Source organism: Dendronephthya gigantea, unplaced genomic scaffold (assembly GCF_004324835.1).
Source record: "Dendronephthya gigantea isolate DGI-Jeju-01 unplaced genomic scaffold, DenGig_1.0 000006F, whole genome shotgun sequence".
Lineage (NCBI taxonomy): Eukaryota > Metazoa > Cnidaria > Anthozoa > Malacalcyonacea > Nephtheidae > Dendronephthya > Dendronephthya gigantea.
The window spans coordinates 2,795,737-2,823,579 of record NW_021163016.1 but is presented as its reverse complement, the minus strand read 5'-3'; the positions used below and the strand labels follow the sequence as shown (position 1 = coordinate 2,823,579).

At 38.0% G+C, this 27,843-nt stretch overlaps 4 protein-coding genes, 1 long non-coding RNA gene and 1 other non-coding gene across 8 annotated transcripts; 2 read left to right on the top strand and 4 right to left on the bottom strand.

Moving 5' to 3' along the window:
- Positions 1-255: 255 nt before the first annotated feature.
- On the bottom strand, positions 256-3,058 carry LOC114516753 (type I iodothyronine deiodinase-like). The gene is made up of 2 exons (XM_028536314.1): positions 2,463-3,058; positions 256-1,286 (listed from the first exon to the last, which is right to left on the bottom strand). Exons 1-2 carry the CDS (start codon positions 2,967-2,969, stop codon positions 1,008-1,010), a joined length of 786 nt encoding a protein of 261 aa, XP_028392115.1. The 5' UTR covers positions 2,970-3,058; the 3' UTR covers positions 256-1,007.
- A 1,525-nt stretch (positions 3,059-4,583) lies between these two features.
- On the bottom strand, positions 4,584-15,439 carry LOC114516466 (solute carrier family 22 member 15-like). 3 transcript variants are annotated; one of them, XM_028535957.1, is made up of 9 exons: positions 15,358-15,439; positions 10,751-11,043; positions 9,903-10,330; positions 9,262-9,471; positions 8,854-8,988; positions 8,617-8,711; positions 8,030-8,138; positions 7,260-7,459; positions 4,584-6,910 (listed from the first exon to the last, which is right to left on the bottom strand). In XM_028535957.1, exons 2-9 carry the CDS (start codon positions 11,039-11,041, stop codon positions 6,819-6,821), a joined length of 1,560 nt encoding a protein of 519 aa, XP_028391758.1. In that variant the 5' UTR covers positions 11,042-11,043; positions 15,358-15,439; the 3' UTR covers positions 4,584-6,818. The 3 variants fall into 3 exon arrangements, with proteins under 3 accessions (XP_028391758.1, XP_028391756.1, XP_028391757.1); XM_028535955.1 differs by lacking the exon at positions 15,358-15,439 and adding an exon at positions 14,455-15,316; XM_028535956.1 differs by lacking the exon at positions 15,358-15,439 and adding an exon at positions 12,386-13,643.
- A 124-nt stretch (positions 15,440-15,563) lies between these two features.
- LOC114516465 (radial spoke head protein 6 homolog A-like) lies at positions 15,564-20,307 on the top strand. Its single transcript, XM_028535954.1, has 15 exons — positions 15,564-15,655; positions 15,733-16,182; positions 16,349-16,410; positions 16,904-16,974; positions 17,068-17,133; positions 17,304-17,493; positions 17,695-17,780; positions 17,963-18,017; positions 18,096-18,215; positions 18,340-18,437; positions 18,660-18,798; positions 19,034-19,143; positions 19,228-19,369; positions 19,550-19,667; positions 19,922-20,307. Exons 2-15 carry the CDS (start codon positions 16,019-16,021, stop codon positions 20,145-20,147), a joined length of 1,647 nt encoding a protein of 548 aa, XP_028391755.1. The 5' UTR covers positions 15,564-15,655; positions 15,733-16,018; the 3' UTR covers positions 20,148-20,307.
- Positions 20,308-20,805: 498 nt separating this feature from the next.
- Positions 20,806-20,877, bottom strand: Trnad-guc. Its single transcript has one exon. It is a non-coding gene; the product is annotated as a tRNA-Asp (tRNA).
- Positions 20,878-21,735: 858 nt separating this feature from the next.
- LOC114516872 lies at positions 21,736-22,764 on the top strand. The gene is made up of 3 exons (XR_003686327.1): positions 21,736-21,969; positions 22,266-22,422; positions 22,728-22,764. It is a non-coding gene; the product is annotated as an uncharacterized LOC114516872 (long non-coding RNA).
- A 1,577-nt stretch (positions 22,765-24,341) lies between these two features.
- Positions 24,342-25,975, bottom strand: LOC114516871. Its single transcript, XM_028536467.1, has 2 exons — positions 25,594-25,975; positions 24,342-25,493 (listed from the first exon to the last, which is right to left on the bottom strand). Exons 1-2 carry the CDS (start codon positions 25,864-25,866, stop codon positions 24,909-24,911), a joined length of 858 nt encoding a protein of 285 aa, XP_028392268.1. The 5' UTR covers positions 25,867-25,975; the 3' UTR covers positions 24,342-24,908.
- Between the last annotated feature and the right edge of the window lie 1,868 nt (positions 25,976-27,843).

The following is a 27,843-nucleotide window of genomic DNA, read 5'->3' as shown; positions in this document are numbered from 1 at the left end:
AACTTTTGATATCATGGTTATATTTCTACGAACTATCAAGCATTGATTCTTTAAACCGTCAGAATAAAATGTGAAGTCTGAACTCTTTCTTGTCCATTCGAAATAAGTGAAATAATCCTTACAACTTTTAGCTCTTTCTTTGAGACGGATCTCTTCAAAGCTACCACAGAAGGAATCACAGACAATTTTGTCTTTGTCTTGCTTACTGCTTTGACCTAGCTACAATACACTCTAAAATAACGACACGCAAACATATATTGATAAATCACTGTAGTATATTTTAATATTTTTCAGAATCACACAAAAACATCATGTCCAGAACCCGCACTGACTGGCGTTTCTATCTGGACAATCATACGTATGTTCCATGAATAATAACATCAATACAATATGGTGATCTATTATTTGTAATTACTACTAGGGCTCACCCACAAAAGAGGAAAGCCTTAGTATACGTATGAAATTGCTGCGTACTGCTTGCATGCAGTGAACTCAATAATAACAGGATCGATTACTTATCATTAAAACGATATTATTGCATGAAACGATATTATTGCATGAAGCCATGGTTGTGCAATACTAGGATACCAGCGGCAGCGAACAACTCAATCTTTAGGTCATATATAAAAAGTAATCCAAAAATATAATACATCTCGTCTAATTCTAGCTGTTTTTAGCAAGCTAGGTACCCCTAAACAACTTATAATTTCTTTTTGCAAACTCAACTGTCGGTCAATTCAGCTTATTCAAAGATGGCGGCAAAGTATCGATCCATTTGAGTTCACTGTTTAAATGTCAAACGAATGAATAGGCTATATATTGTATATACTGCCTATTCGTTTGAAGAATATATGTTATTATTATTTACAACTTTGGTTATTATATAAGAATATGCATTTGTAGTAGATATACCACAAATACGGGCAGTTTTCTGGGAATTGCCTGTCCAAGTATTTACAATTGCATTCATATTTAATCCAAACTTCGATACGTCCATTTTCTTTCCGTTATCTCGTCCACGTTCTGCGCCTTGAGTTATTTCTGTACTCCGTCAACCATCGCCGTAGTTCTTGCAGGTTGTAACCATCGGGTCCCAGGTCTCCGACGTATGCGATCCTGTCTTCCTCGATCGCATACAATCTTTCTGGAAGAGCAGCGTAGGCCGTCTTCATAGTGTTTGCCATCGAGTCCACAAACACAGGACAGGGAGGGTTTCTGGCCAAGACATGCTTCGCTGCTTCAAGTCTTTCGTCCAGGTTTTGATGCTGACGAATCTCGTAGTTGTTCTAGAAAGAAATTGTAAAAATCGTGAGCAATTTAGTGCAGTGTAGTTGGTGGTATTCTACAATAAACTGTCGTGGTTTGTGTCTGAACTATCTGAGAAAGATATCTCAAACATGGTGGTCTAGTGTAGGTAGTATTCTACAATAAGCTATCGTGGTTTGTGTCTGAAATACCTGAGAAAGATATCTCAAACGTGGTGGTCTAGTGTAGGTAGTATTCTACAATAAGCTGTCGTGGTTTGTCTCTGGAGTCTGGACTTAAAAAGAAAGACATCCTGAGAGAGCCATCTTAGAAGTGGTGGTATAGCGTAGGTAGTATTCTACAATAAGCTGTCGTGGTTTGTATCTGAAATACCTGAGAAAGATATCTCAAACGTGGTGGTCTAGTGTAGGTAGTATTCTACAATAAGCTGTCGTGGTTTGTCTCTGCAGTCTGGACTTAAAAAGAAAAACATCCTGAGAAAGATATCTTAGAAGTGGTGGTATAGCGTAGGTAGTATTCTACAATAAGCTGTCGGGGTTTGTGTTTGAACTGACTCGAGGTAGTATTCTGTATTTTACAATAATCTGTTGTGGTTTATGTCTGAACTACCCTGAGAAAGATATCTCAAACGTGGTGAATCTGAACATACATGCACGTCAATATTTAGCAACGGCCGTCAACACGTCCTAATTTTCAATGATGGAAAAGGCCGGAACCGATTTTAATTCAATGAAGTGAAAATTTGAGAAAGCGGTTACGTTCTTTATTCCCACCAGTAGTATGAAATTCACCAATTCTTTTGGACTGGCTGCTTTTAAAAAAGGATTACGACACTTGAACCAGGAAATTGCGTTGCTAACACAAACAATTATAAACCTAACGACATTTTTCCACCAAATCCTTTAGCAAATGATTCATATTTCATTACATCGTTTACAATTTCCTAATCGAATCCATCGTCAACGCGAATTTCCCTTTCTCTTTTCCGCGTTTTTGAGAGCGTGGTATTAATTTTGACAGGCTTCATATCCTTTTACAAGTAGATGGAACCTTTAATTTAATTTCAAGCTAATATAACTTAATTCTGGGCAAGCTTTTTCCGTGATGTGCGAAAACAAGACGAGTTTCATCAATCGAAAATCATTCAATAACAAAATATCGTTATGAAAAATGGAAATCTCTTCCAGGAGGCTTACCTTAAAAGCCCAGCCGTCCATGGCATGAGCTTCAGATATGTAGATAATCGCAAAATCAGCCAGATCGTTGAAGTCTCGTACGATCTCATTGAACCTGGCCAATTTCGCCATGAATGGAGGTCAGCTTGAGCTGCCAAAGTTCAGGACCAAAGGCCGTCCAATTCGGGCAAGCTCTGAAAGGCGTACACATTTCGTTCCATCCGCGCTGATAAGAGGCGAATCCACGACCTCCGTTCCTTCGCTAACCTGCTTCCGTAAATCCATGACCTTCATATTCCAACATTCTTTGAACATTTGCCATCCGAATAAGGAATCCCAATAATGTTCTTTCACCATCTTCAACTGTGCTTTCTGCGTGATCTGCTTTTCGACAATCGCGTGAAATAGCGGAACAGCATGAAAGAAACGGCATACGATGAACTCTACGACCAAGCCCAATGTAGCAAGGACGCATTTGAGCGAAATCAAAGCTGTGATGCTCTGCTGAACTTGTGGTAACGATTGCATAACTGACGCTGGCCAACTCTTCTCACTAAAAGAGCCAAGTACTGTTTAGTCGTGCGGCCTCTAGGCTAATGTCATGAGTATGGATTATCAGTGTTTATATATAGCGTCCTTGATCCGAATGCGTTCTCTTAAGATCAGGATTGACAAACTGGAGTTTGGAAGTTTGGAATGGATTCATTCAGCATAGGAATCCGGGCGTTGCCAGGTAACTGATAAGTTCTTCAGTTTATTCCGAGTTTTTCACGGACGACTTTTCAGTGCGCATTAAAGTGTAACTATCTATAAGATATTATGACTTAACTTCCAAAGATGAGTCGTAATTCCTGACTATAAATGAGTTCTTTTCATGCAATTTTTACTCGGCTCTGACGGTAACTGCAGACTATTTCAGCCGCTGACGAGATTTAGTGAACAATGTCATTCGCAAGGTGTGCGCGTTGTAATTCTGCAGATGGAATGCCCGTGATCTGACACGATTTAGAATGGATGGGATCGTGCTTCAAAGGTTTTTCAAGCTCTAGCTAAAGTGTCACATAACAGTATCACTTGGTAATTTGATTCACTTTCACATAGGCCTGTAGCCACACATTCAACGGCTTCGTGCAAATTTGAGGCAAGTCAAAGTGAGGCAAGTTGAAATGGCGATCAGAACCGACCTGTAAAACTGCTTCGTACAAGGTCCAAGTCAACAACATGTTTACCTACGTTCTATATTCCGTGAATCGTGCATGAGTCCGGTCTTTTTCTATAGCATGTGCCAGGCTGTATTTTGCTAATGATGCAGCACTTAAAATGACGAACAATGCCTTCTGAACACGATCAAATACAGGCATGAAAATTGCATCGCCGGTTTCCGGAGGAATAATGTACTTAAGGAAACTCCAACAGAATGCTTGCCTAATATAATCAAACTTGGACCTATTTCGAGTGAACTTCAAGTGCTTCTTGATGCGTTTTTGCAGAAATAGCAGCGAAATTTGATTTCGTGCTACGAGTCGCCATGGTCCAAGGTCGAACGTCATTTGCGGGCTGTTTTCGTGGTCAATAACACCTTAATTATCACAAAGTATCCCGTTTCGATGATAATGCTTTGAGTCAGCGAATACGCTGGCTGTCTTGCATTCGTTGCATAGTTGAAAACTAATATTCTTTGATTGCTTCACACGAAAGTCACTTCAATTATTTTTTTATGGTATGCTACATCATGTTTGCAGGTGTGAAGATTCCAATTAAACACAATACAGGGATTAGTCCTTGAACAGACTGCACGTAGCCCCATTTCGTAATCCGCTATATTCTACTGGAGGAATCAACTATGAACTATAAGAATTAAATAATAATTTATATTTGTACCCGATAACTCTACTCATCAGCTCTGTAATTAGAGGTCCAGTAAAGATAATCTCTTATTGATCCAGTGTTACTACATACATACTACAGGAGGAAACCTAAACTAAACTAACTTTATTTATACTGCATGGGTAGCTCTATCAGTTCTAAACTGTTCTTTCTAGACTAGAGGTCCAGTAAGGATCATCTCTTATTGATCCAGTGTTGCTACAGGAGGAAACCTAAACTAAACTAACTTTATTTCATACTGGTTGCTCTATCAGTTCTAAACTATTCTTCCTAGAGGTCCAGTAAGGATCATCTCTTATTGTCATTGATCAAGTGTTTCTACAGGACTGAAACCTAAACTAAACTAACTTTATTTATACTGGATAGCTCTATCAGTTCTAAACTGTTCCTCCTAAATCTCTGACTTCATACTGGATAGCTCTATCAGTTCTAAACTGCTCTTCCTATAAAGTTTACGTAAAAACGTTTTATTCTTAAATAGAAATCGTGTATTGCGTTTTCATTGAAACTAGATCTCTTTAATGCTTTGTAATGCGATAAGACGAAGCTGATTCACTAATAGAGTTTTAGACAGTAATTTGCACAATGTGTTTACGGGATAAGCTTCTTTAAAAAAAGCAAGGTTTAAATGAATTTTTTTACTTTAACATTGATTAGAAAGCGTTAAAACATGGAATTAATGAATTAATTATTGTTCTGAAGGGTTCCGGTTTTTTTTACGTTAAAGAGATGCAGTGGTAGTAAAGAATTTATTGAATTTTCAGCAACAATAGCGTTCATTTGTCGATGACAAGCATTAAATTAGGTTGGTTTTGTTAATTCTGTTTACGATATCCACTAATTATCTGCGTGGAAGGAATAAAAACAAATGACATTCAGACGCTTCCTTTTCATTTTGTCCCATATTTCAACCGCAAATCAGCGGTACTGACGCAAATCACATAATCTTTCCTGTCTGAATATTGCTCTTCGTTTTTCAATCGTCTGAAAGGTAAAAAAATCAACCGTTTCCAAGTAATCCTCTGCTGAAAATACATGATCGATTCGTGGCCTCGAGGTAACTCGTATAGGAGTCGTGCGCACTCAAAAAGGTCAGGTTCTCGTTAACCTTCTTTCCCTCATCATAACTTGAATTCCAGAGTTAACAAGGGATAATTGACACTGAGTGGTTTAAGTGCCATGGTAACGTTATCCACTTTTGGGATGGTGTCAATACATTCGTAGTATAGGCGAGGGTCGTTAAGGATAGGAGGGGGTCGTTAAGGATAGGAAGGGGTCGCCCACGACCTGATGAAACTCTCATACAAACTCTCGCTTGCTAACTCTGATCAACTGTCATTCTCGTTTGACCAGGACATAAGAGTTAATGAGACTCTCGTAAAGCTTTGCTTTCTATCACTCATTTACTGTTGCCATAGCTCTACTTGACAAAAGAAAAACAGGAACTCATTGAGAGAAAAAAGCGTGCTGATCTCAACCTACATGACTGTCATTAGCATGTTTGTAATGGCGGCATTAAGCTGTATTTATGTAATTACGTATATTGGTATGTTGATGATTTTGAAAAACAACTGCAACTCGTGTGGGAAACGAGAGACGTGTGTAATTAAAACGTTTCAAGACAATGCAGAAGCAAGCTTTGTGTTGTAATCTTTGAGGTTTATAGAACGGGCAAACAAAAGGTGAAATTCAATTTTTGTTTACTGGTTGGTATATGACTGTATAGATACGGTCGATACTTCAGTGTTTCACTTTCGACCTTCCTCGATGTCAGAAGGTCATTGCGGTATCATTAAACTATACGCGATTGGGAATTTTTTACTGTTAAATAATCGACCACGTTATCAGCTTTCAAATATACGCCGTAAAGGATAATCTATTTTAAATTGGCTTTTAGCATCACGTAATTAAATTTGTTATTGCATGCAAAGAACAGGTGAATTGCGTTTGGCGAGCCTCGCCAAGGTAACTTGCTTGGTTGACTCTGAAAGTTTGAAAAGGAACTTGTGACCGAAGTTGTGATCTGGACTGTTGTGACCGCGATGTCAAATTGCGAGAAACCTGTTACTTAATGTTGTCATTTCAATGAACCTAAAGCTATATATATGCACACGGTAACGCTTTCGAGCGTTTTCACATTCGTTTTCATCCCAAAACGGTTTCAAATACCGTCAACTTTTACAATAGAAGTTGAAGCTAATTTAACAAATTAGGCAAATTTTTCCTTGGATCATGTGGACAGGGCATAAAAACAATAAGACAGACAAAAACGATTCTGAAAGCGCTCGAAAACGACGCTCGTGTGAACATACAGTAGTAGCCTAAATGGCTACTGACGAGCCGTTTGTCGTGATATAAGGTCTGCATGTTGAAGAGCAGGAAAGAAAATGATATAAATAAGGTTTTGAATTTCTAAGAATTAAGTTTGTTTAATCGATAACTTTGCAGCCAGTTGATTGCTGCAACTGTTAATTTGTGCATGTTCTCAACTCAAGCTTCCGTGCCTTTGCCAGCGTCTTCCGTAGGAGATTCCTCGTCATCATTTCGCCCATTTCTCTGCAAAATAAACTCCTCGGCTGCGTCTGAAATTGAGAAAAAGAACGAACTTTGAGAATAGGAAACACAAGTTTTTAAGGTTTCGACGCCGCATGCGAATTAATTCGAGGTGATTCGTTTAAACAATTTGTTTCAACCGCGGGTGTAAATGCAATGCTGTTTCATGTAAGCATTTTGAATGTTGAGAATTTGCATAACGCTAAATTTCAGTTAGTTTTTTTGCCGCCACGGCGTGGACACAGAACCACAAGACCAGAACACTCGAGCAAGTGTGCAAATTTCCTTACTGAAGCTCTCAATTTTGTCGCCGAAAACGATGCTTTTCAAGTGTCATAACGAGCTCAAACATGACTGAAAAACTACCACGAAATTTACCGTTGTTGGTGTCGTAAACTTCTGCGGTTGGTCGTCCACGTGTTTCTGGTAAAATCAGACACCCCAGGGCAGCGATGACAGCCAAACCACCCATCAGTCCAAACGGTAAAGTTGGATGGATTCTTTTCAATTCAACAACAAATGGTGCGCTCACAGCACCAATACGGCTCATGACACCAACAAATGCCATGCCGCTATTTCTGGAAGATGCACAGAGAAAAGAATATATCACGATATTGTCTCCTACTGACGGTGGAAAGAGAGATCTTAGGGAGCTTTAGCAGTGACTACGAGTACGAGATTCGTCATTCTCGTGCGTTGTTTGCTTACGCCATCAGCCAAAACTCGTAGTCGTGGGCACAGAATACCTAACAGAAGTAGAACTCTATACTATTTTTTCGTAAGTGTGATTCGTCATGATTCGTCACTTAGCAAGTGCATTTTTTTGAGGTAGTCACCCCCTGCCAATGTCTAAAATCAACCCATATTTAGTATTGGCAGGGGGGTGACTGCCTCAAAAAAATGCACTTGCATGCTAAGTGACGAATCATTACGAATCACACTTACGAAAAAAGGAAACAGAAGTTCTACTTCTGTTAGGTATTCTGTGTCGTGGGGCTTTCGAGTACGAAATTTGCCAAAAAACTCGTACTCAAAAGCCCAACGACTACGAGTTTTGGCTGATGGCGTAAGCAAACAACGCACGAGAATGACGAATCTCGTACTCGTAGTCGTAATCGTAGTCACTGCTAAAGCTCCCTCTTAATTACCTTGCAACGGTAGGAAAGATTTCGCCTGACCAAACGTAAATCGAGTTGAAAGACACAGTAATGAAACCTTTTCCTAACATCCCACCAATCACACGACCAACAATGAAATCTAAAACAAGTGAAGGGATAGTTTTAAACAAACATAAAAAGATGCCAGAATTTCAATCCGTGATTTGAATGGTGGTCCGTCTCAAATGTTTCAGAGAATATGCAGGAAATATCCCAGGGAATATCTTGGGAATATGCAGGAAATATCCATATAGAATTTTAAGCGAAATCATAGCACATGTTTGTAAGCAGGGCTGTCTAAGTTATAATCCATTCTGTAGTATTTAATCGATTGTATCTTTTGTTATTCCATATGAAACTAGTCAAATTTTGGTGAATATGTTTAGTGAAAAGAACTATAGCTCCGACATAAATTTGAAACAGAAATAAAGTGTATTTTCAAGAAATATTAAGCTGTTTCAACCGAGAAATAGCTTTGCCAGCATTTCAGAACATCTGGTAGTGAAGTATCACCGAGTCTCGAATCTTGGAGTTGACCACCACTCGAATCTATGACGCCACATGCAATTCAAGATCACCTGTTCTATCAACACCAGCAGGAATCAAGGAAACTACAAAACACGCAATCCCTCCAAGGATCATATGAAAAATAACTGTTTTTTTACGTCCGAACCTGAGAATGTATATAAGTATATATATATATAAGCATATATAATGTCAAAAGGCATGCAAGCCTCTTGAAAAAAGAGAGACTCCTTGTTTAAAGGACGATTTTATGTATACATGAGGAGCATAAATTCTTAAACACATCAAACCTTTCACAATTGTCAACTACCAAAAAATTTGCTGGTATTTCTATCAGACTGGTTAGTGCATAATTCAGATACATGCTACCACCAAGATCACTTGCACCATACGAAGCACCATAGTATACCATACCATTGATAAACCTGAAGTAAAAATGAGATAAAACAAACTTATTGTGCTGGATGATACACAAAATTTATAAGATGAAGCTGCTAAAGGTTATGTCAACTAATACGGGCTTGTAATCGGCTCGGGGTTGGCGAATTAAGTGCTTTTCACAACGACCTGTTTATTGGTGGTTAAATTGAAAGCCGAACCACGTTTAAACAAAAAATAAGTCAGTGCCTTGTTTGATGAAAGCCTTGTTTTCACCGGTGCTTTAAAGACGTCGACACTTGAAATGAAGACTCACTCACCAAGTAAAGGCCTGAATGAGAGCACTAATAGCTAATGTCCAAGATGAAAACAGAGCGATACAGCTGAGGCTTTTAGTTGAAGAGGGTGGGATCTTAAGGATCTCCTGGGGATATTCTTTTCTATTCACCCTCGCTATATCCCTGAGTTCCCCTTCAGCTTTCTCAATCTTCTCGTGGGTCATGTACCAGCGGATTGACTCCGGTGTGAATCTAAAATACAGTCGGAATAGCGAAATCAGAAAGATCAACATAAGTTGCTTTTGCGCTATAAAATCCCAGTAAATCCTTTCTAGTCCAAGCCTAGGATTACTTCATTGTACTAAATGACCTTTCACGTGTTCAGTGCTCAGAAGAGTTGTCGAAATAGAAATCCGTTCTATAGTATTTAAACGATTATATCTTTTTTTCTTCTTCGCGAAACTAGTCGAAATTTTGTGATCATATTTAGTTGTTAAAACCATAGCTTTGGCATAAATTTGAAACCGGAATTAGATATATTTTAAGACTGAGATATTCGAAGTTGTTTCAACCAAGAAATGGATTCTTATTTGACATAACTAGTACTTATTTCATTCCTACCATTTCCCCCCGGCACATATACATGCATGCATGGAAAAAGCCATTACGAATTTACCACTCACTTCCAAAATATGAAGACGAATACCCAAGGTGCATTACACAATATCATGAGAGTTCTCCATGTTCTGACGAAGAACGCCATCAATGCTAGAAGCAGTAGAATTACAGAGAAGGCAAACCACATTACTGTCTGGGAGAGCGGTCTGTACTTGGGTCCAACGAACTCTCCAGATAGAATAAAGATGGGAAAATACGCGCCGTAAATTACAGAACCAACAAAGAATCTCGAAACTAAGAATTGCCAATATTCGGTGGCAAAGGCAGACGCAAATCCGACGAAGATTATGACGAAGAGGCTCGGGTAGAGGGTTATCAAACGCCCGTAGCGATCTGATATCATTCCAAGAGGTATCGTCACCACCGTCATACCAATGTAGACCATGGACTTCGCCAGCCAACCTTTGAAAGCATCGTCGCAAACCAGGTCAAACTAAAGGGAAGAAAAGAAACAGGCTGGAGGCTAGATTTAGGATCATTAGGGCGACACTTGTGATGGTTGGTGTGTGGACTAAATGCCCGGGGATTTCTTGAAAAGCGTACTCCTAAACTTCACCCATACAACTATTTAAATTTGTGTAAATAGATGAACTATGAGAATAGTTCATGTTGACGGATGATCCGTCTGTTTGCCCGTGTTTACACACAGACGAACTAAAAGACGAACTATCTTTTGCTTGCCCAAGTTCGTCCAGACGGATGATCCGTGATCAGTCTCTAGTAGAAATCAGGCCAATCAAATATTTGTAGATCCGATGTTTACTGAGGTCAAAAACTATGCAAATGGTCAAACGAGGGTGAAAATGAAGAGACGATGAATTACAATAACTTTCACCGTCTTTCTGCCACTTACCTGACTAATAATGGAGTCTTTAGGGCCTTCGTAATCGGCGAATTCCCACTCGCTTCTGTTTATATTACATCTAAAATTGTAATCATCATCGCCAGCAGCAAAGGTTCCGTTTAGTTTGCACTCTGTGCTGTTCTTGACGCACTGCCATGGTGCCTCGGCGCCGATGAAGAACATGTTGAGGAGATGAAATGTCGGTGCAAACACAAGACAGCAAAACATGGCCAGCCTTGAGATTTGAAAACGACCCATCTGGCCGATTACCTCAAGAATCTCATCCACTGTCTTTCCCATAACTGGAAGAAAAAGACTATTGAGAATCGTGTTTGGAGTTAGTGCATGGTAAGGGGATGAAAACGTCTGATCATTTGATTTCGGGTTCGCGCTCTTCTCTTCCCTACCTTCTTCTCGCGCTTTTCTTCCTTCCCTAAAATCCCTAATTCTCCCTCTATCTCCTTCTCTTATCCCATCTTTGCGTGTTCCTCTTCCTCAACCGCTTTGCCTTACCCCCTGACCGCCTTAAGCCCACCGCACAGGACAGCTATTAGCTGAGCTAAAGCCCTCGCGAATCGAAGCTGTTAGCTCAGCAAGTTGTATGCGGATAGTTTTTCGTAAGGATTCGCCTCGAAGGACACTGAAGTTCCTCACGTGTGTGGATGGTTTTTGGGCTGAGTTAACTGCCTCGCGAGGTTTGGTCGTCGTTAGCAAAGCTGATAACTCTCGTTTATTGCATTTCAACGTTATTGATTGATTTGAATTTGATCATAGGCAGCTCAGAAACGTTTTCGTTCTCCAGCGTTACGAGAACGAATTTCAGCGAAGCTGGCGCATGACCGCAGGTCCGCAGCGATTTTTCCTAATTCCTACAGACTGTAACAAAGAAGTCTACAGCTGTAGCAATAAACTTTTTTGCGAATGTCCAAGCCGAACCGCCATGAATGATGCATAAATGAATCGCATTGTTGCAAATACACAATGGTTGTGATTTTCTTGGAAAATTTTCATGAACCTTGGCAGAGTTCAGTGTTAGGACATGCAAAATCTGACAATGGGTGCATTTGAAAGTTTCCGCTGCAAATTCTCTGCATGTCAATCAGACATCAACAAACAACGCGGTTAACATCAACATTAAATTATATTGAATATGCACGCATTAAGTAATCCCTGGATTAAAAGTTTCAGACATAGACACATTAACTTGGAGCAGACTTGAATATTGAAGCCTTGAGAATGGTTTTACCATGGCCATGCATTGCAATTTGCAGGAAAGAAAATGTCACCACAAGGCACAACAAATATTCTATGTTGTCACTGATTTTACCAGCAATAGACATCATACAGGGTGTCTCAAAAAAGACTATAGTCTAGTATATTGAAATCACTCATTGTAAAAATTTGAATGCCGTGTTCACGAATTTTAGCCCGTGGGGATTTCATACAACTTCTAGAATGCTAAACTAGTATACTAGTCTATGACTAGTATACAAATTAAATATATTACTTCTCCTATATTGTGATTTCTATAATTATTCTATATACAAACTTAACGATTGTTATCAAAATTCACGGAACTACTAACAAGCTATGCCTATAGTCTGGGCAGTTAGTACGATGTTAGCTACATGCATGTAAACTTACCGACTGATATTTCAAGGATATATTTATTCCATACCGTCTCGGTATATTGCCTCACGCGGTCACTAGCATAATGATTAATGTGTTAATTGAAGTAGGCAGTATACTGTTATTAAAACGGCGTAATTTCCATTGCAAATTTTTTTACAAAACCGGTTATTTCATATAAACATACAGGTTATTCATTTATTTATTTTTACACGGCAGTTATTCGAAGATCATAACTTAACAATCTTGGAGTGGAGCTAGCTGCTGCCGTACGTCCTAGGCTAAAGTCATTTGTGATCGGTTCCGAGTATTCGCTAAATCAATATAATTTTAAAAAATCGGTTGGGAATATAATTAGAAATTTAGGAAAATAATTAGAAACACTAGAAAGTAGAAACGTTTGTCAGTCAGTTAGCCCGAAATGCGAGCGACAAGGTCAAGGTTGATGATTTAAGATTTGCGATAAATAAAAAAACGATGAAAAGCAAAAAAGCATGTTGTTTTGAATAACAGCTAATGTTTACATTTGAACTCTTGTATAATACAGCACAACTGAGATCGTAATATGATATGACCAGTTTAAATAGCTTTTAAATACGATACCTTTATTTCAATACTTTATGAATTCAGCCCTTCCTTTTCAATTGTGCAATATGTAAGCTGAAAATGAGTTTTTGCTCGAATGGTTTATTGCAGCATGGCGATGCTGTCGGCTTCAGGCGCTTGTTTGCTGGTGTATGTAAGCTTGTTTGTACAAGTGTTCAAGGTATTTCAAATTTAAATTGCAAACGAAGTGATGGTCTCTCGGCTGTTGCGAGAAAAATAGCATGCTACGAAATCAGTGAACTCCAGTTGAGAAGGAAAAAGTCGCAAAATCTTTTAGGCTATAATTTCCCTATTTCAGAACATTTTGCAGCCAAACTTTGCTGTTTTACTAATTTAACTTTGCTGTTTTAAAAAGTGGTGATTTATTCGCATTCTCCTGCCCCGAGCAAAAATCACTCGGCAATAAAAATTGTCTTTAGCACCGGATCATTCTTCAGACCTGAGACGCAGTGCGGGCGAGCGAAATATGGATGCATTAGTAACATTGTATAATCCGAATAATTATTTCTAGCTTTTCCTTTCATCAACTCAGCAGTAAATATTTTGCAATATGATAATAGTTATATCAGGTCACTCGGGTTTAAGCTGTTGTTTCTGATTACTTTTTTTAAACATCAACGTTTGCGGTACTACAAACCGGTTCAACAAGCTTTTTTGCAACCGCAAACAAATAACGTGGTGTCATCTGTAGAAAGATGTGTTTATAGGTTTAGCTTCGTGAAATTTGCTTGCAATGAGTTTCCCTCTCCGGAGGCAGCCACAGAAAATCGCACTGACCATTCGCAGTCACTTGCACTACCAACTAACAGCTGACATAGAGCTATATTACTTGTAAAAGCATACATGATACCTGCATTATATTTATTGACTTCTCAAGAGCTTTTTTTTAATAGCCCTTGCGACTATAAGACTCTTGGTCGGTGCGAGCGCCGTACCGTCAAATAAGTAAATACGTGTAACTGCTGAGCATTGGAAGAACAGTGTGTTCGAATTCGCCTTCTAAAATAACATTATTTCCTGTGCGATTTTTGTGGGAAAACAGCGCAGCGAAGCCATGCGATTCTTTAGCTTTCGCCAGGGCGAGAAGCAAACAAACGGTGAAGGCCAAAGATTGGGCAATACTTCATTCGCGTCAAAACTAGCATTAAACTGGCTGGTTATCTGAAAACGTGAATTGAATTGTAAAAATAATAATGACACTGTCACAGACACTGATGCGTTGAGCAAGTTGGGCCGGTTCATCTGTGATCTGAGGTTGCAGAGCTCCGCAATTCGCATCTATAGCTATGGTATATTTTGCATACACGCGCGCTGCATGTCTAGATTTTATTAAATACACTCTCTCAATGATACTGTAGAAAATCGTACTCGAAAACCTTTACAACTTCCCCTATCAAAACGCGTAGTATCAAAGTTGCAAGGCGATTTGCTTTATTTTACTATAAGTGGGGATAATCACAGTACTCACAGACACAAACCTGAACTAGACTTGACCCCTTCAACCGCGCTACCAACTTTGTTATTCATCATTGTAACGATTCCACTCAAAATCACCTTTCGAGCTTTCGAAATACTATCACAGAATACTGCTGGTTTTTGTGCTCGCTTCGTCTATTATACTGCTCGGAGATTCGCGAGATGGGATATTTGACACCAATTTTTTTACCTTTATTTTTTGCATACGTAATGTGTTAAACTCAGCCGGGGAGACATGATATGTGTGCCTTTATGTGGAACACTTAAGTTACGTTACATGGCATGCTGCCAGTGAGCTCTCTCCCTATATATATATGGAGTGGCGGAAATTATTCCAGTCCACCTTCGTGCGCGGTCAAACTAAATTCATATTTTTTTGTTTTTTTCCGTATTTTTGAGTGGAAATAAGTTGGGTATGCTAAAACACGAAAGCGAAATCAAAAGTTTAAAATGCGTATAGTGGAATTACCAGCGAAAAATCCACACTTCAGTGGGAAAACACAGTACGTACCCCGTACCCGCGACCAAATTTTGTTAACAATGATAGATTCTTGGTCGCGCACAAATGAAGACTAAAAATGACCTCCAGTAACTCCTTTATGGCTTTAATTTCCGACATCTTTCGGCATACATATCATACATATATTTTCAGCTCACAACCGCACTGCATGCTGTTGTGTCTATAGGTGGATGCCTGTGTCTATTTTTACTATTCCTGGGCGCAGAATTTGTTTTTTTATCGCAATTCAGGCGGTTCTGAGCAGAGACAATATAAACAGTGACAGTAGTGTAGACATAGCGTCTTGCGCCACATTGCGGTTCAAACGTTCACTAAAGATATTTTTAAATGATATCTCAATATTTCAAGTGCTTTCACAAAAAAACAGATTTATATATTGTCTTACCTGTTGTATCAATCGGAGTAGTTGATGCTGGTTAAGATCGTAATCCCTGGTTCCCTGGCTTCGTGCCGAATTATTCTAGAATACCAACAGTAACGAAGTCAAAGATATTTACCGGAAATATTGAGTGTCCTTACTGGTTGTAACAGTAGATGTTACTGACCCAAGATCAAGTGGGAAAGATATAAAGACAACGCCACAACGGTGTCCACACAGACTCTACACTCTACAGTCAGTGAACCACCTCACTACTAGCCCTGCATCGCCGATGAGTTGACAGAATTGTCATCTAAACACATTGGTAGGCAAGTGTTGCACATTACACGCATATTTTTCTAATGCGTTTATCATTCATTTTGTGCATTCCACTTTCCATAGATTCCTCAAATTCCGCAATCCGCATACGAACCAAACCAAAAAAGACCAAAAACGAAGATTAAAACACTGTTCAGTGTTCACTGTGCCCGAATCTGTTTATTTCCAAGTGGAAGCCTACTCGCTGGATTATCACTGGTCGGTTTTTCGTGTGAAAGCGGCTACCATTGGCTGGATTTCACGATTTCTGATTGGTCAAAAATGCTAACAAAATGGAAAAGGTTCGTGTTTTGGTCGAGTTTTTTTTACGAGCCCGCACTCGCCTAGCCCAGTCACGCAATTAGTTGCTATGGCAACGAAGCTAAAGTCACAGAATCTTTGGAAAGGTAGTATAAGTCTAGAAATACGTGTTGTAAATATGGGGGAAGATAAGGAAGATTTATTCAACTCCGGCGAGCTAAGAGACGCCAGAGATTACTTAGAAAGAAAGGATGAAGTGTCTAACACCTCGGTGTAAGTTTTCTAAGCGAAACATGACGCAAAAATGGCATTTTCTTTGACTGAATTTCATTGTATGATATTAGCTATCATAGATTCTTGGTCCAGTTTCTTTCTACTATGCTCTTTCTATTTCTGTTTTGCCGACAGATCTGGTGACTTTGTATTTTCTATTTTATAGTTTTGACCATTTTGCCAAAGTTTTATCAAATCTGTTGGATAAACGGCCGGAGAATGCCATCGGTTTGTATTAAAAGGCGTTGTAGTAGAAATATACACTTGCGTATTTTTACACTTGCGAGATACTAACAGCAATAGGAAAATATTCAGGAAAACGTTTTGGGGACAGCCTATGGCGCTTTTTGTGTAAAGCAGCTAAAATTATGGTCAAACTGATTATATCTTGAATTAAGTATTTCATTAAGAATTACAGCAGTTGCCAGTTAAACAGCATTTTCCATGTTTGGGCATAGTAAGTAATGGTATACATGAATGCAGAGTTCTGGAAGCTCTCTAAGACTCACAAGTAATCTGTCTGTACTGAAATACAATAGAACTAGTCTGGCCATTCTTACCGTATAAAGGAAAGCACCCTACGACAAATGTATTTGTATGATGTGTTATGGGTTAATTGATAACTTATAGATAATAAAACACTGAACATTTTTTCACTTGGCCAGTAAAATTTTCTGGCATTTGGCAACAATCAATTACATCATGGTACATGATATTTTAGGTGTGTTCGAGGATCTTAGCTTAGAATGCAAAGCACCAATTCCTGATCCAGCTGACAGTAGTGACGTGCAGGTAAACCAACTTTAGGATGAGTTTATGTTAAAACCTGAAATCCTGAGTTAACACCTGAGTGTATATTGACTTGTCCTGCTGTTATACATTCAGGAAGGTGCAAAAGAGACTGACATCAAGACAATATCTGCAGCTATCCTTACTCAAAAACTTTTTGAGGTATGCTGTTGATAATATTTTTTTATAATACAGCTACTCACAGTATATTTAGCTAAAATAGCCTGGTTCCAATTCATGGTTTAACATTTGTTTAATATTGTCATAACTGCAGACTCCTTTCCTGGCCTAAAGTACTTCCTTGATTTCAATTCTACATTTTCCATTTGCAGAGAGATGCTGATCGAGATGGTGAGATGGACAACGAGGAGGAAATGGAGACGGCGCTGCCAAACTTGATGGATCTGAACTTTTATTTTGAGCAAGCTGCCGTAGGTTTGTCCCAGGAGGAAATGTTTAAGATATGGCTTTCACTCAAGACACTAGTTGATTCTAAACCACTACAAACTGTCAGATTTTGGGGTAAGTCACACACCGGCCTACATGTGAATCTTACCAGACACTCCACAATGTACGTGATACTTCCTGGCTTAGCACTTTTATTCTTATTTATTATGTTTCTTAGTGTTTATTTTCCCACATGTATTTACATTTATACCTTCTTTATTTTCTGCATTTTGCTAATACAAGTATGATTAAATTGATAAAACATATTTTTTCTAGGGAAGATGTTTGGTTTGGAGAACAATTATTACATTGCAGAAGTGGATTATCGTGAAGGAGGTTTGGAAGAAGAGGAAGAAGAAGAGGTAAGAATAGAAGAGGTCTTTTGTGCAAATGTTGTGGTTGACAATTAGTTAAAGTATATCCCAGTTTTGTTATCAACCTCTCTCAATCAATTCTCAGTTCCACAGTCGACCTGTACAATGAAATATTTGTCTGGGGTGTTACTGGGTAGTTAATTTATATTCTTGTTCTGTTTGTTCCCCAGCGGGAAAAAGAGGAAGAAGAAGCCGGCAAAGAGAAAGAGGACGACAAGGATGATGGTAAGTACTTGAAGGCTTGAAGTTGCAGCAAGCTCAGCCTGGGTCCGTCAATTCAAGATTTTAATGACTTTTGTTTAGATGAGGAGAAAGAGGATGAAGATGATGTTCCCAAGCCAAACTGGGTTCCCCCACCAGTCATACCAAAGGAAGAATACAGATCTGGCACAAATAAATATATTTATTATGTATCCACCAATTGTGAGTAGTATTAATAAGGATTGCTATGGATATTTATGGTATCTCAGCCTCTTGAAACTTAATCATTTTCATTGTAATTTCTATGTATTTTAATGTTAGTGTTTTGTCTTTCTTTCAATAATAGTCAATGGTTCCTGGGTGAAGTTACCTCATGTCACACCTGCTGAGATTGTAGCTGCAAGACAGATTAAAAAATTCTTTACTGGTAGACTTGATGCTCCGGTATGTCACAACCTTTGTGAGACTTAGCAGTCCTAATCCCAATTCTAATCCTAATGCTAGTCTTAATCCTAATGTTAGTCCTAATTCTCGTCCTAATCCAAATGCTAGTCCTAATCCAAATGCTAGTATTAATCCTAATTCTTGTCCTAATGCTAGTCCTAATCCTAGTCTTAATCCAGTCGTAATGCCAGTCCTAGAGACGTGACAATCTTTCATTTTCAGATCGTGAGCTACCCTCCTTTTCCTGGTAACGAGGCGAACTTCCTTCGTGCCCAGATCGCGCGAATCACGGCTGGCACTCACATCAGTCCTGCAGGTTATTATGCATTTGAAGACGAGGAAGAGGAGGAAGAAGAAGAAGGTTTGTACCTTGTTTGACTAGGAGTGGGGCAGCGGGGGGCATCCTTGGTGCAGGAGTTGTGGAAAGCAACCTCGGTGTAGCTGTATCTGTAGGCCGATCCTCGGTAAAATTGTATTTGTTGGATTGGCAGGTGATCTTTGATTTGATGCATCTTCAATATTCCACAGCTGCTCGGGGCCTAGCTCGGGCCTAGAAATTTGAGGCGTGTGAACAAAAATATTTTTCTCCAACCTAGTTCGCGAAACGTACGTGATCAATCCGGAATTCGAGGGAGTCAACCCTCGGGAATTGATGGATACCACGGTGAACAGCTGGGTTCATCACTGTATGAATATCTTACCTCAGGTAAGCGCTCGGTGGTGGTAACCTCAAGCCATGACCATCGACTGATAGCTAACGAGGGTACTAGGGTCCAGGTCTCCTTCATAGGGTCGTTGCATCTGGTTCAATCCTGTGACAAAGAATGAAGACGATTTTGACGACGAGGAAGCCGAAGAGGAGCAAGAGGAGATTGAAGAACCTCAACCTGAATCTGGGCCACCTCTCTTAGCTTCTGTAAACGAAGACGATGGTGAGTAATAACTTGTAATCAATTCATCAATTGCACATGTTCACGTGACCCATTTCATATGCTCACGTGATTTCTTTCTTATGCTCACGTGATTTATGCCATATCTTCACATGATTCAGTTGAAATCCCCAAAATGCATTTTACATCAAAATGATCAAATTTCCTTTCCATCTTCGTTAGATGTGAACAATCTACCAGCGTGGACTCCATATCTTTCTTCAAACTTCCTACCACAGTACGCTGTTGCTGTAATGAGATCAAACCGCTGGCCTGGCGCCTTCGCCTTTGCGCATGACACGTGAGTAAATTTGCTCTGCTGAGCCGTCTGCAGTTCATGTTTTTGTTAATTATTTACCTTTTTTGAATTTTGAAAATTCGTCGCTCTTTCACGTACGTTGAGTAAAGTTACAAATAATGTTTTTGTGGATGTTGTGGTCGCCGACAGGAACAGTTAGGTTTTTGTTTGTTAAAACACATAACAAAGGATTTGCGCAAGATCAAATGCATTGTCTATAAAAAAATTTTTGAAATCAAATAATCATCATTTCGCAGAAAATTCGAAAACATCTATGTTGGTTGGGGTCAGAAATACATCCCACATGGTTACACCCCCCCGTCCTTACCACCAGTTATGGAGGAATTCCCGGTGGGGCCGGAGGTGACAGAGATAGACGACCCCACGGTCGAAGAAGAGCAAGCGGCCAAAGCTGCAGAAGAGGAAGCTATGGAGCCTGGGGAGGACGGTGATGACGTAGACGATGAAGACGACGATGATTGATGCACATCTCTTGAACGGAAGAATTGGTGTAATACTTGTAAATAGGTGTAAATATAGTATATCCTATATTTGGTATATATATACAGCATTATATGCACACACGCGAAAATTTAGGAATAAATCTTTTATCCGTGGACTTTCTGCCACAGCTACTTTATATGCACTCATTTAATGGTCACACCGCGGAGGAAATATGAGGCGGTCTACTGCGTATTCTGTCATGACGGTAAGTTAGAATTTTTGCTTATCGACTATTTATGCTAGCAAACGCCAGCGGGAATTACTTTTTTGTCAATTTCAATGCGAGGCTTTAGAAAAGGAACGAGAGGAATCGTAAACTGAAAGAAATTGGGCAAAAGAAAATAAGCGAAGTTTGTTGGTTTGTACGCCTTAAAAACAATATTGCACCAGCCCTAATAGGAGGCAGCCGGAAGCAGTTCTTACCCGCAAATGGGCAGTCCGTGTCTCCATTGAGATTGGGTACGAAGACTTATAAAGCGTGATATATTGCGTGATATTATTTTAAAATATTTTCATTTGGGTTTCTCCTCAATTTCGAGTAGAAAAAGTATTTTCTTTCGGCGTTATTTTAGTTTCTTACGCAGTTAGAATGCTTCAGTGAGTGTCAGAAATTAATTCAGCGTTAAAAGAAAAAACTCTCCCCGGCGGGGAATCGAACCCCGGTCTCCCGCGTGACAGGCGGGGATACTCACCACTATACTACCGAGGACTACGTTTAACAGAATTATTATACTTATATAAATACCGTCTACATACATATCTATAATGATTATTTGACCTTCAGATGCATTAGAAATAAGAAACTGCCGATCAAAGGTCGACAAGAAATTGTTTTCGATCTGAAAAGAATAATGATCGATAATGATATTTGAATCCTTGGGTGACAAGTATAATATTACGCTTTTGCCATCATATGTATTTCAGTTTATAGTACCTCGTTACGGCTCGGTCTTGGGTTTAGAATTTGGATTGCAAAAACTGTAGTCAATTTATAGTTTAATATTAGCTTCTCCTGTTACCCCTTTGGGTAAGTCTAGTAAAAAAAAATTGCCCAATTTTACCTGAAAGGCGATCTGTCAAAAAATATCCACCATCGATAGGGAATTGGTGTGTTTCAATTTTGTCAGACAGTTGTCAGATCGAATCATTGAACTACAAATGGCATATGAGACATGTCCTTGTCTTCATCTAAACCACGAGCGCTTGATGTTCAGGGCTGCTACCTGAACGGATGGTCTTGTCGACACTATCGTCGGTATCTGCTCGTGCATCATCGTATTTTCACTGCAAGGTTTTCAAGCTCATATCAAACATGCCGAATGCTTGGAAAAAATGAGGAGTTTAAACGGATCTTTAGTTGAGAGCGACGGTGGTCAACTGTCGTGTAATGCTTCGTTTCTCTCTCAACCGGTATGTTACCTTTCAGTTGACTATTCAATGACAACGATGGATGAATGGAATCTTCTTCTTCATTCTCATAATTCTTCCTTCTTCTTCATTCTCACAATTCTTCCTTCTTCTTCATTCTCATAATTCTTCCTTCTTCTTCATTCGCACAATTCTTCCTTCTTCTTCATTCTCATAATTCTTTCTTATCTCTTATACTTAGATTCCAGATGCATTTTCCCTGGCGTTCATCAGCTGGAGAGAAAGTTTCACTCACATCGCGTATCCTACGCTCTGGTCTTCGCTAAGTTACTTTTTACTCTTCTCTCTGGATTCGGAAGCATGTCTGGGATGGTGTTCGTTGTCGTGCTGTTTGTGAGAGAAATAACCTCGATGAAACACGAGTATGCCACAGGTGAGTTTGACTCCATTTGCATTTCATGCTCAGCTTCAAGCACACGCGATATCACCGGATCTCGTCTCTCATTTGTCAGTGATATCCTATAGAATGGAACTTGCGCCATTTGCTAAAGCATGCGATATAGCTAATTGAGGCAAACTAGAAGCACCTTCGCATATTACTAAGATGAATTATTATCAGATGATTGCATCAGTCCAACCTGATTCACATGAAATTTAGATGCTGCTGCAAAAGATCAATGTTGGGACCATTTGGTTTTCTCACGACTAATTATTTTCTATTTTCTAAAGGTCTGGTATGTTTCGTGTCGTGTATAATGGTCTGGTATTTGTTAAGAAATAGCGGACTATATTTACTGAACCTGTTTCACGGCTACGCTTCATGTTCAATACAATGCATCGCGCTGCTTGAAATTCTGTCAGTTATCTGTTTTTTTGGTAGAAAAAAGTAAGTGGATGTAAAGTAATCTTTTTAATGATGATGTACCCTTACCATTTTGGTCAATTTTGATGACTTTTTCAACTCTTCAAACACTGTCTTAAAATGCTAAAAATGGCTTCCTAAGACTAATATCTTTCATTTTAGAGCATATTTAGTTGCTTTTTGAAACATTGAAAAAGTCGTCAAAATTGACCAAGATGGTAAGGCTTACCCCTTACGATTTTGGTCAATTTTGACGACTTTTTCAACTGTTCAAAAACTGTCTTAAAATGCTAAAAATTGCTTCCTAAGACTAATATCTTTCATTTTAGAGCATAATTGGTTGGTTTTTGGAACATTGAAAAATCGTCAAAATGGAGCAAATGGTAAGGCTTATACCCCTTAGTCAATTTTGACGACTTTTTCAACTGTTCAAAAACTGTCTTAAAATGCTAAAACGTGCTTCCTAAGACTAATATCTTTCATTTTAGAGCATATTTAGTTGCTTTTTGAAACATTGAAAAAGTCATTAAAATTGACCAAGGCTTACTTACCCCTTGCCATTTTGGTCAATTTTGACGACTTTTTCAACTGTTCAAAAACTGTCTTAAAGTCTTTCTAAACAGTCTTTCTAAGACTAATATCTTTCATTTTAGAGCATATTTGGTTGGTTTTTGGAACATTAAAAAATCGTCAAAATGAAGGAAAATGGTAAGACTTACCCCTTAGTCAATTTTGACGACTTTTTCAACTCTTCAAAAACTGTCTTAAAATGCTAAAAATTGCTTCCTAAGACTAATATCTTTCATTTTAGAGCATATTTAGTTGCTTTTTGAAACATTGAAAAAGTCATTAAAATTGACCAAGGCTTACCCCTTACCATTTTGGTCAATTTTGACGACTTTTTCAACTGTTCAAAAACTGTCTTAAAATGCTAGAAATTGCTTCCTAAGACCAGAGGAGGTTGGACAGCTGTCACGTGAATTTCTCGACCAATGAGATTGCGCTATTTTCCAAGCGTGCTTGCGAAGATTTTGAGCGAGAAAATTTACATAAGACGGAGAAACATAAAAATATTGAGTATATTTTTTAAAGTTTACTGATTAAAACGCATATTTTTTGAAAAAAGATTCATTGGACTGGCGATATCTGTCGAGATTATCGAGGTAAGCGTTACTTTTTAAGTCGATTTTTATAACTGAAGTTGGTCGGGTCGTTCCGAAGTGATGAGTCATGTGCTTGTCTGTTTACAATTTTCAAAGTTGAAAATCTCGAATTCCTGTGGTTCGATTTTTGAGATTCTTTGTAAGAATGAAGTTAAGTATGTAAAAAAAAAATCGGCTGGATCGACCCCTTGCGACCCCACACCATTTCCGAGATATCGGGCTTTGAATTTACCACTCTTGTTTTGAGATGTTCAAAATAGCGCATTTCGGGTCAATGGGATATTTCCCTTTCAAATATTGTTTAACTACATAATTTGTAATATTAATGTAAATTTTATTTGTATTCATGGTTTAACTTCCTTAGTTATTAACATTTAGACGGGAAAATAGTATTTTTTTGTATTTTATATAGATTTCCATTTTTGGCAGTGACGACTCCTATGCTCATTCGCTAACGCCTAGCTGTAATCCCACAACGTGGTCAATTGAGTGTTAGATCAGCACATTTCAAACAACCAGAAGGCTTACCACCACCACCACCTTCACAAAATTGATAAATATGAAACATATTGTGTGATTATATGTTTTCACTTCTTCAGTAAAATAAACTGACATTTTATATTGGTTCTGTTCTTTAGATGCTTGTTGATGTTTACAGTTAGTGTGAGTTAAGATCTGCATTACTAAGCCATTGTGTGTTAGAACTGGCAATATTTATGTATATTAGGTTGATTGAAAAGCTAAAGGCATGAACACCTTATCTAGTACATTGATCTTCAAGTTTGCATGAATTGTAAATGCTATTAGCATAGAAACAATAGCATAGAAACAAAAAACAATGGTGTGTGTATGCAGGTTTTTACTTTTTTGAACATCATGTAAATATATGTATAAATGCAAAATCTTGGCTGTTTTGTCAAGGCAATTTTACTTACAATATTTTATAACCATAATAAAATTTGATGAGTTTATTTATTTGTTCATCAATAAATACAGATTTACATATTTATACCATGTATTGTATGAATATTTTTCTAATTTTCTTAATACTGCAAGGGTTTGTATGAAATATCACATGACAGTGAAGTGCTTTGGTTATAGACAATAGGTTTTGAGGATATAAAATAGAAAGCCTGGTTTCCATACAACATTGTCAGGGTGTTGTGTTAACCATTAAGAAAAATATCTATCATTATTAGTTATTATGCAACAACTTGATTGTCATATGGAAACCAGACTAAAAACAAGTTGATGGCAAAAATGCTGGAAAAATCTACATAGGTTAGCCAATGGAAATAATTGCAGAAATTCACAACTTGCAAACCCTGGTTCTTATGAAATTATATGTCAACGTACACTCATACTAGCCCTTACAATCTGACCTTCCCATTTACCACGCCTCTTTATCCAGATTTTTGGATAAAATCCTATTTTTAAAAAGTTAACCCGAAACTTGATGTGTTCAACATAGACGTCTAGTATATCTCCTGCTGCAATCAGTGGATGTAAATACTTGCAATGTTCAGAAGCTATATATCCAACATTTTCCCATTGAGTTCCATAATGAAGATCAATAGCAATTGCATTTTGGTCCCGAGGATTCTCCGGCTCTGGTCTTAGTCTAACATTTACTGATTCATTATATTCAAGGGCAAGATATGCCTGTTCCAGATGATGTTGGTAACTTTGTTCATGAGCAGCTCCAATGCACTTGAATGGTAGAGCATGAGTGATTTCTTCCTCATCACTTTCAACTTCTTCACTTTCATCTTCTTCACTGTCCTCATTATTAATTTCGATGTCATCAAAATCAGGAGTAACCGCATCCACAGCGCTCGTATTTTCTGTCAATACACGATCCACATCAAAATCCCAAATTAAAAGCATTCTCTCCGCTTTACAATGAATAAATTCATCAGGGATAGTACCAAACTAAAAAAAAGTTTCAGTTAAATTTTAATACACAAATCAAGCCTTAAAAGTTAATAAAAAATATTAAAAAATGAGGTGTTGACAAGTACTTTATACTAACCTCAAATATAGTACTTGCTTTAACGTTGATGACACAAGGAGATTTAAGGCCATTCAACTTCGAAAGCAGTGCTTCGGTGTTTGGTATAATACAAAGTCTTCTTTCAGACGGAGTATTATGAAAGGCGAAATGGCAGCAAAGCCCATGCAGCTTAAAAAACGGTAAACTCGGTACAGTAAAAGATAAGTCGTAATGCGGATCGCAACAATACATATACATCATAGTATTTTGCACTATCGCAGCTTGAAAATCCTGTCTTTCGAAAGCATCCATTTTTCCTATACTCGCAGAGCTCTTCACATCACGACAGTCAAAACGTCAAATGAAGCGTTCGCATAATTGAGCGCTCAATACCCATCATGCTTTGCGGCCTGCTGTCCAACCTCCTCTGTCCTAAGACTAATATCTTTCATTTTACAGCATAATTGGTTGTTTTTTGGAACATTGAAAAATCGTCAAAATGGAGGAAAATGGTAAGGCTTACCCCTTAGTCAATTTTGACGACTTTTTCAACACTTCAAAAAGTATCTTAAAATGATAAAAATGGTTTTCTAAGACTAATATCTTTCATTTTAGAGCATATTTGGTTGTTTTTTGGAACATTGAAAAATCGTCAAAATGAAGCAAATGGTAAGGCTTACCCCTTAGTCAATTTTGACGACTTTTTCAACTCTTCAAAAACTGTCTTAAAATGCTAAAATGGCTTCCTAAGACTAATATCTTTCATTTTAGAGCATATTTAGTTGCTTTTTGAAACATTGAAAAAGTCGTCAAAATTGACCAAAATTGTAAGGCTTATACCCCTTACCATTTTGCTCAATTTTGACGACGTTTTCAACGGTTCAAAAACTGTCTTAAAATGCTAAAAAAATATATTCTTAAGACTAATATCTTTCATTTTAGAGCATATTTGGTTGGTTTTTGGAACATTGAAAAATCGTCAAAATGAAGCAAATGGTAAGGCTTACCCCTTAGTCAATTTTGACGACTTTTTCAACTCTTCAAACACTGTCTTAAAATGCTAAAAATGGCTTCCTAAGATTAATATATTTCATTTTAGAGCATATTTATTTGCTTTTTGAAACATTGAAAAAGTCGTCAAATTGACCAAAATGGTAAGGCTTACCCCTTACCATTTTGGTCAATTTTGACGACTTTTTCAACTGTTCAAAAACTGTCTTAAAATGCTAGAAATAGCTTCCTAAGACTATCATCTTTCATTTTAGAGCATATTTGGTTGTTTTTTGGAACATTGAAAAATCGTCAAAATGGAGGAAAATGGTAAGGCTTACCCCTTAGTCAATTCTGACGACTTTTTCAACTCTTCAAACACTGTCTTAAAATGCTAAAAATGGCTTCCTAAGACTAATATCTTTCATTTTAGAGCAAATTTAGTTGCTTTTTGAAACATTGAAAAAGTCGTCAAAATTGACCAAAATGGTAAGGCTTACCCCTTACCATTTTGGTCAATTTTGACGACTTTTTCAACTGTTCAAAAACTGTCTTAAAATGCTAAAAAATACTTTCCTAAGACTACTATCTTTCATTTTAGAGGGTATTTGGTTGTTTTTTGGAATATTGAAAAATCGTCAAAATGGAGGAAAATGGTAAGGCTTACCCCTTAGTCAATTTTGACGACTTTTTTAACTCTTCAAAAAGTATCTTAAAATGATAAAAATGGTTTTCTAAGACTAATATCTTTCATTTTAGAGCATATTTAGTTGCTTTTTGAAACATTGAAAAAGTCGTCAAATTGACCAAAATGGTAAGGCTTACCCCTTACCATTTTGGTCAATTTTGACGACTTTTTCAACTGTTCAAAAACTGTCTTAAAATGCTAGAAATAGCTTCCTAAGACTACCATCTTTCATTTTAGAGCATATTTGGTTGTTTTTTGGAACATTGAAAAATCGTCAAAATTGACCAAAATGGTAAGGCTTACCCCTTAGTCAATTTTGACGACTTTTTCAACTCTTCAAACACTGTCTTAAAATGCTAAAAATGGCTTCCTAAGACTAATATCTTTCATTTTAGAGCATATTTAGTTGCTTTTTGAAACATTGAAAAAGTCGTCAAAATTGACCAAAATGGTAAGGCTTACCCCTTACCATTTTGGTCAATTTTGACGACTTTTTCAACTCTTCAAACACTGTCTTAAAATGCTAAAAATGGCTTCCTAAGACTAATATCTTTCATTTTAGAGCATATTTAGTTGCTTTTTGAAACATTGAAAAAGTCGTCAAAATTGAC

What these genes read in the sequence shown, in the direction of transcription:
- LOC114516466 (XM_028535955.1), bottom strand. Translation starts at nt 14,506, where the DNA reads ATGATGAATAACAAAGTTGGTAGCGCGGTTGAAGGGGTCAAGTCTAGT. An exon ending in TTCGTCTTCATATTTTGGAA is followed by an intron (nt 9,472 to 9,902) that starts GTGAGTGGTAAA and finishes ACTGTATTTTAG; the next exon opens with ATTCACACCGGAGTCAATCC. An exon ending in ATCTTTCCTACCGTTGCAAG is followed by an intron (nt 7,460 to 8,029) that starts GTAATTAAGAGG and finishes TGCATCTTCCAG; the next exon opens with AAATAGCGGCATGGCATTTG.
- LOC114516465 (XM_028535954.1), top strand. Translation starts at nt 16,019, where the DNA reads ATGGCAACGAAGCTAAAGTCACAGAATCTTTGGAAAGGTAGTATAAGT. An exon ending in TTATTATGTATCCACCAATT is followed by an intron (nt 18,216 to 18,339) that starts GTGAGTAGTATT and finishes TTTCAATAATAG; the next exon opens with TCAATGGTTCCTGGGTGAAG. An exon ending in TTCGCCTTTGCGCATGACAC is followed by an intron (nt 19,668 to 19,921) that starts GTGAGTAAATTT and finishes ATCATTTCGCAG; the next exon opens with AAAATTCGAAAACATCTATG.
- LOC114516871 (XM_028536467.1), bottom strand. Translation starts at nt 25,866, where the DNA reads ATGGATGCTTTCGAAAGACAGGATTTTCAAGCTGCGATAGTGCAAAAT. An exon ending in AAGCAAGTACTATATTTGAG is followed by an intron (nt 25,494 to 25,593) that starts GTTAGTATAAAG and finishes ACTTTTTTTTAG; the next exon opens with TTTGGTACTATCCCTGATGA.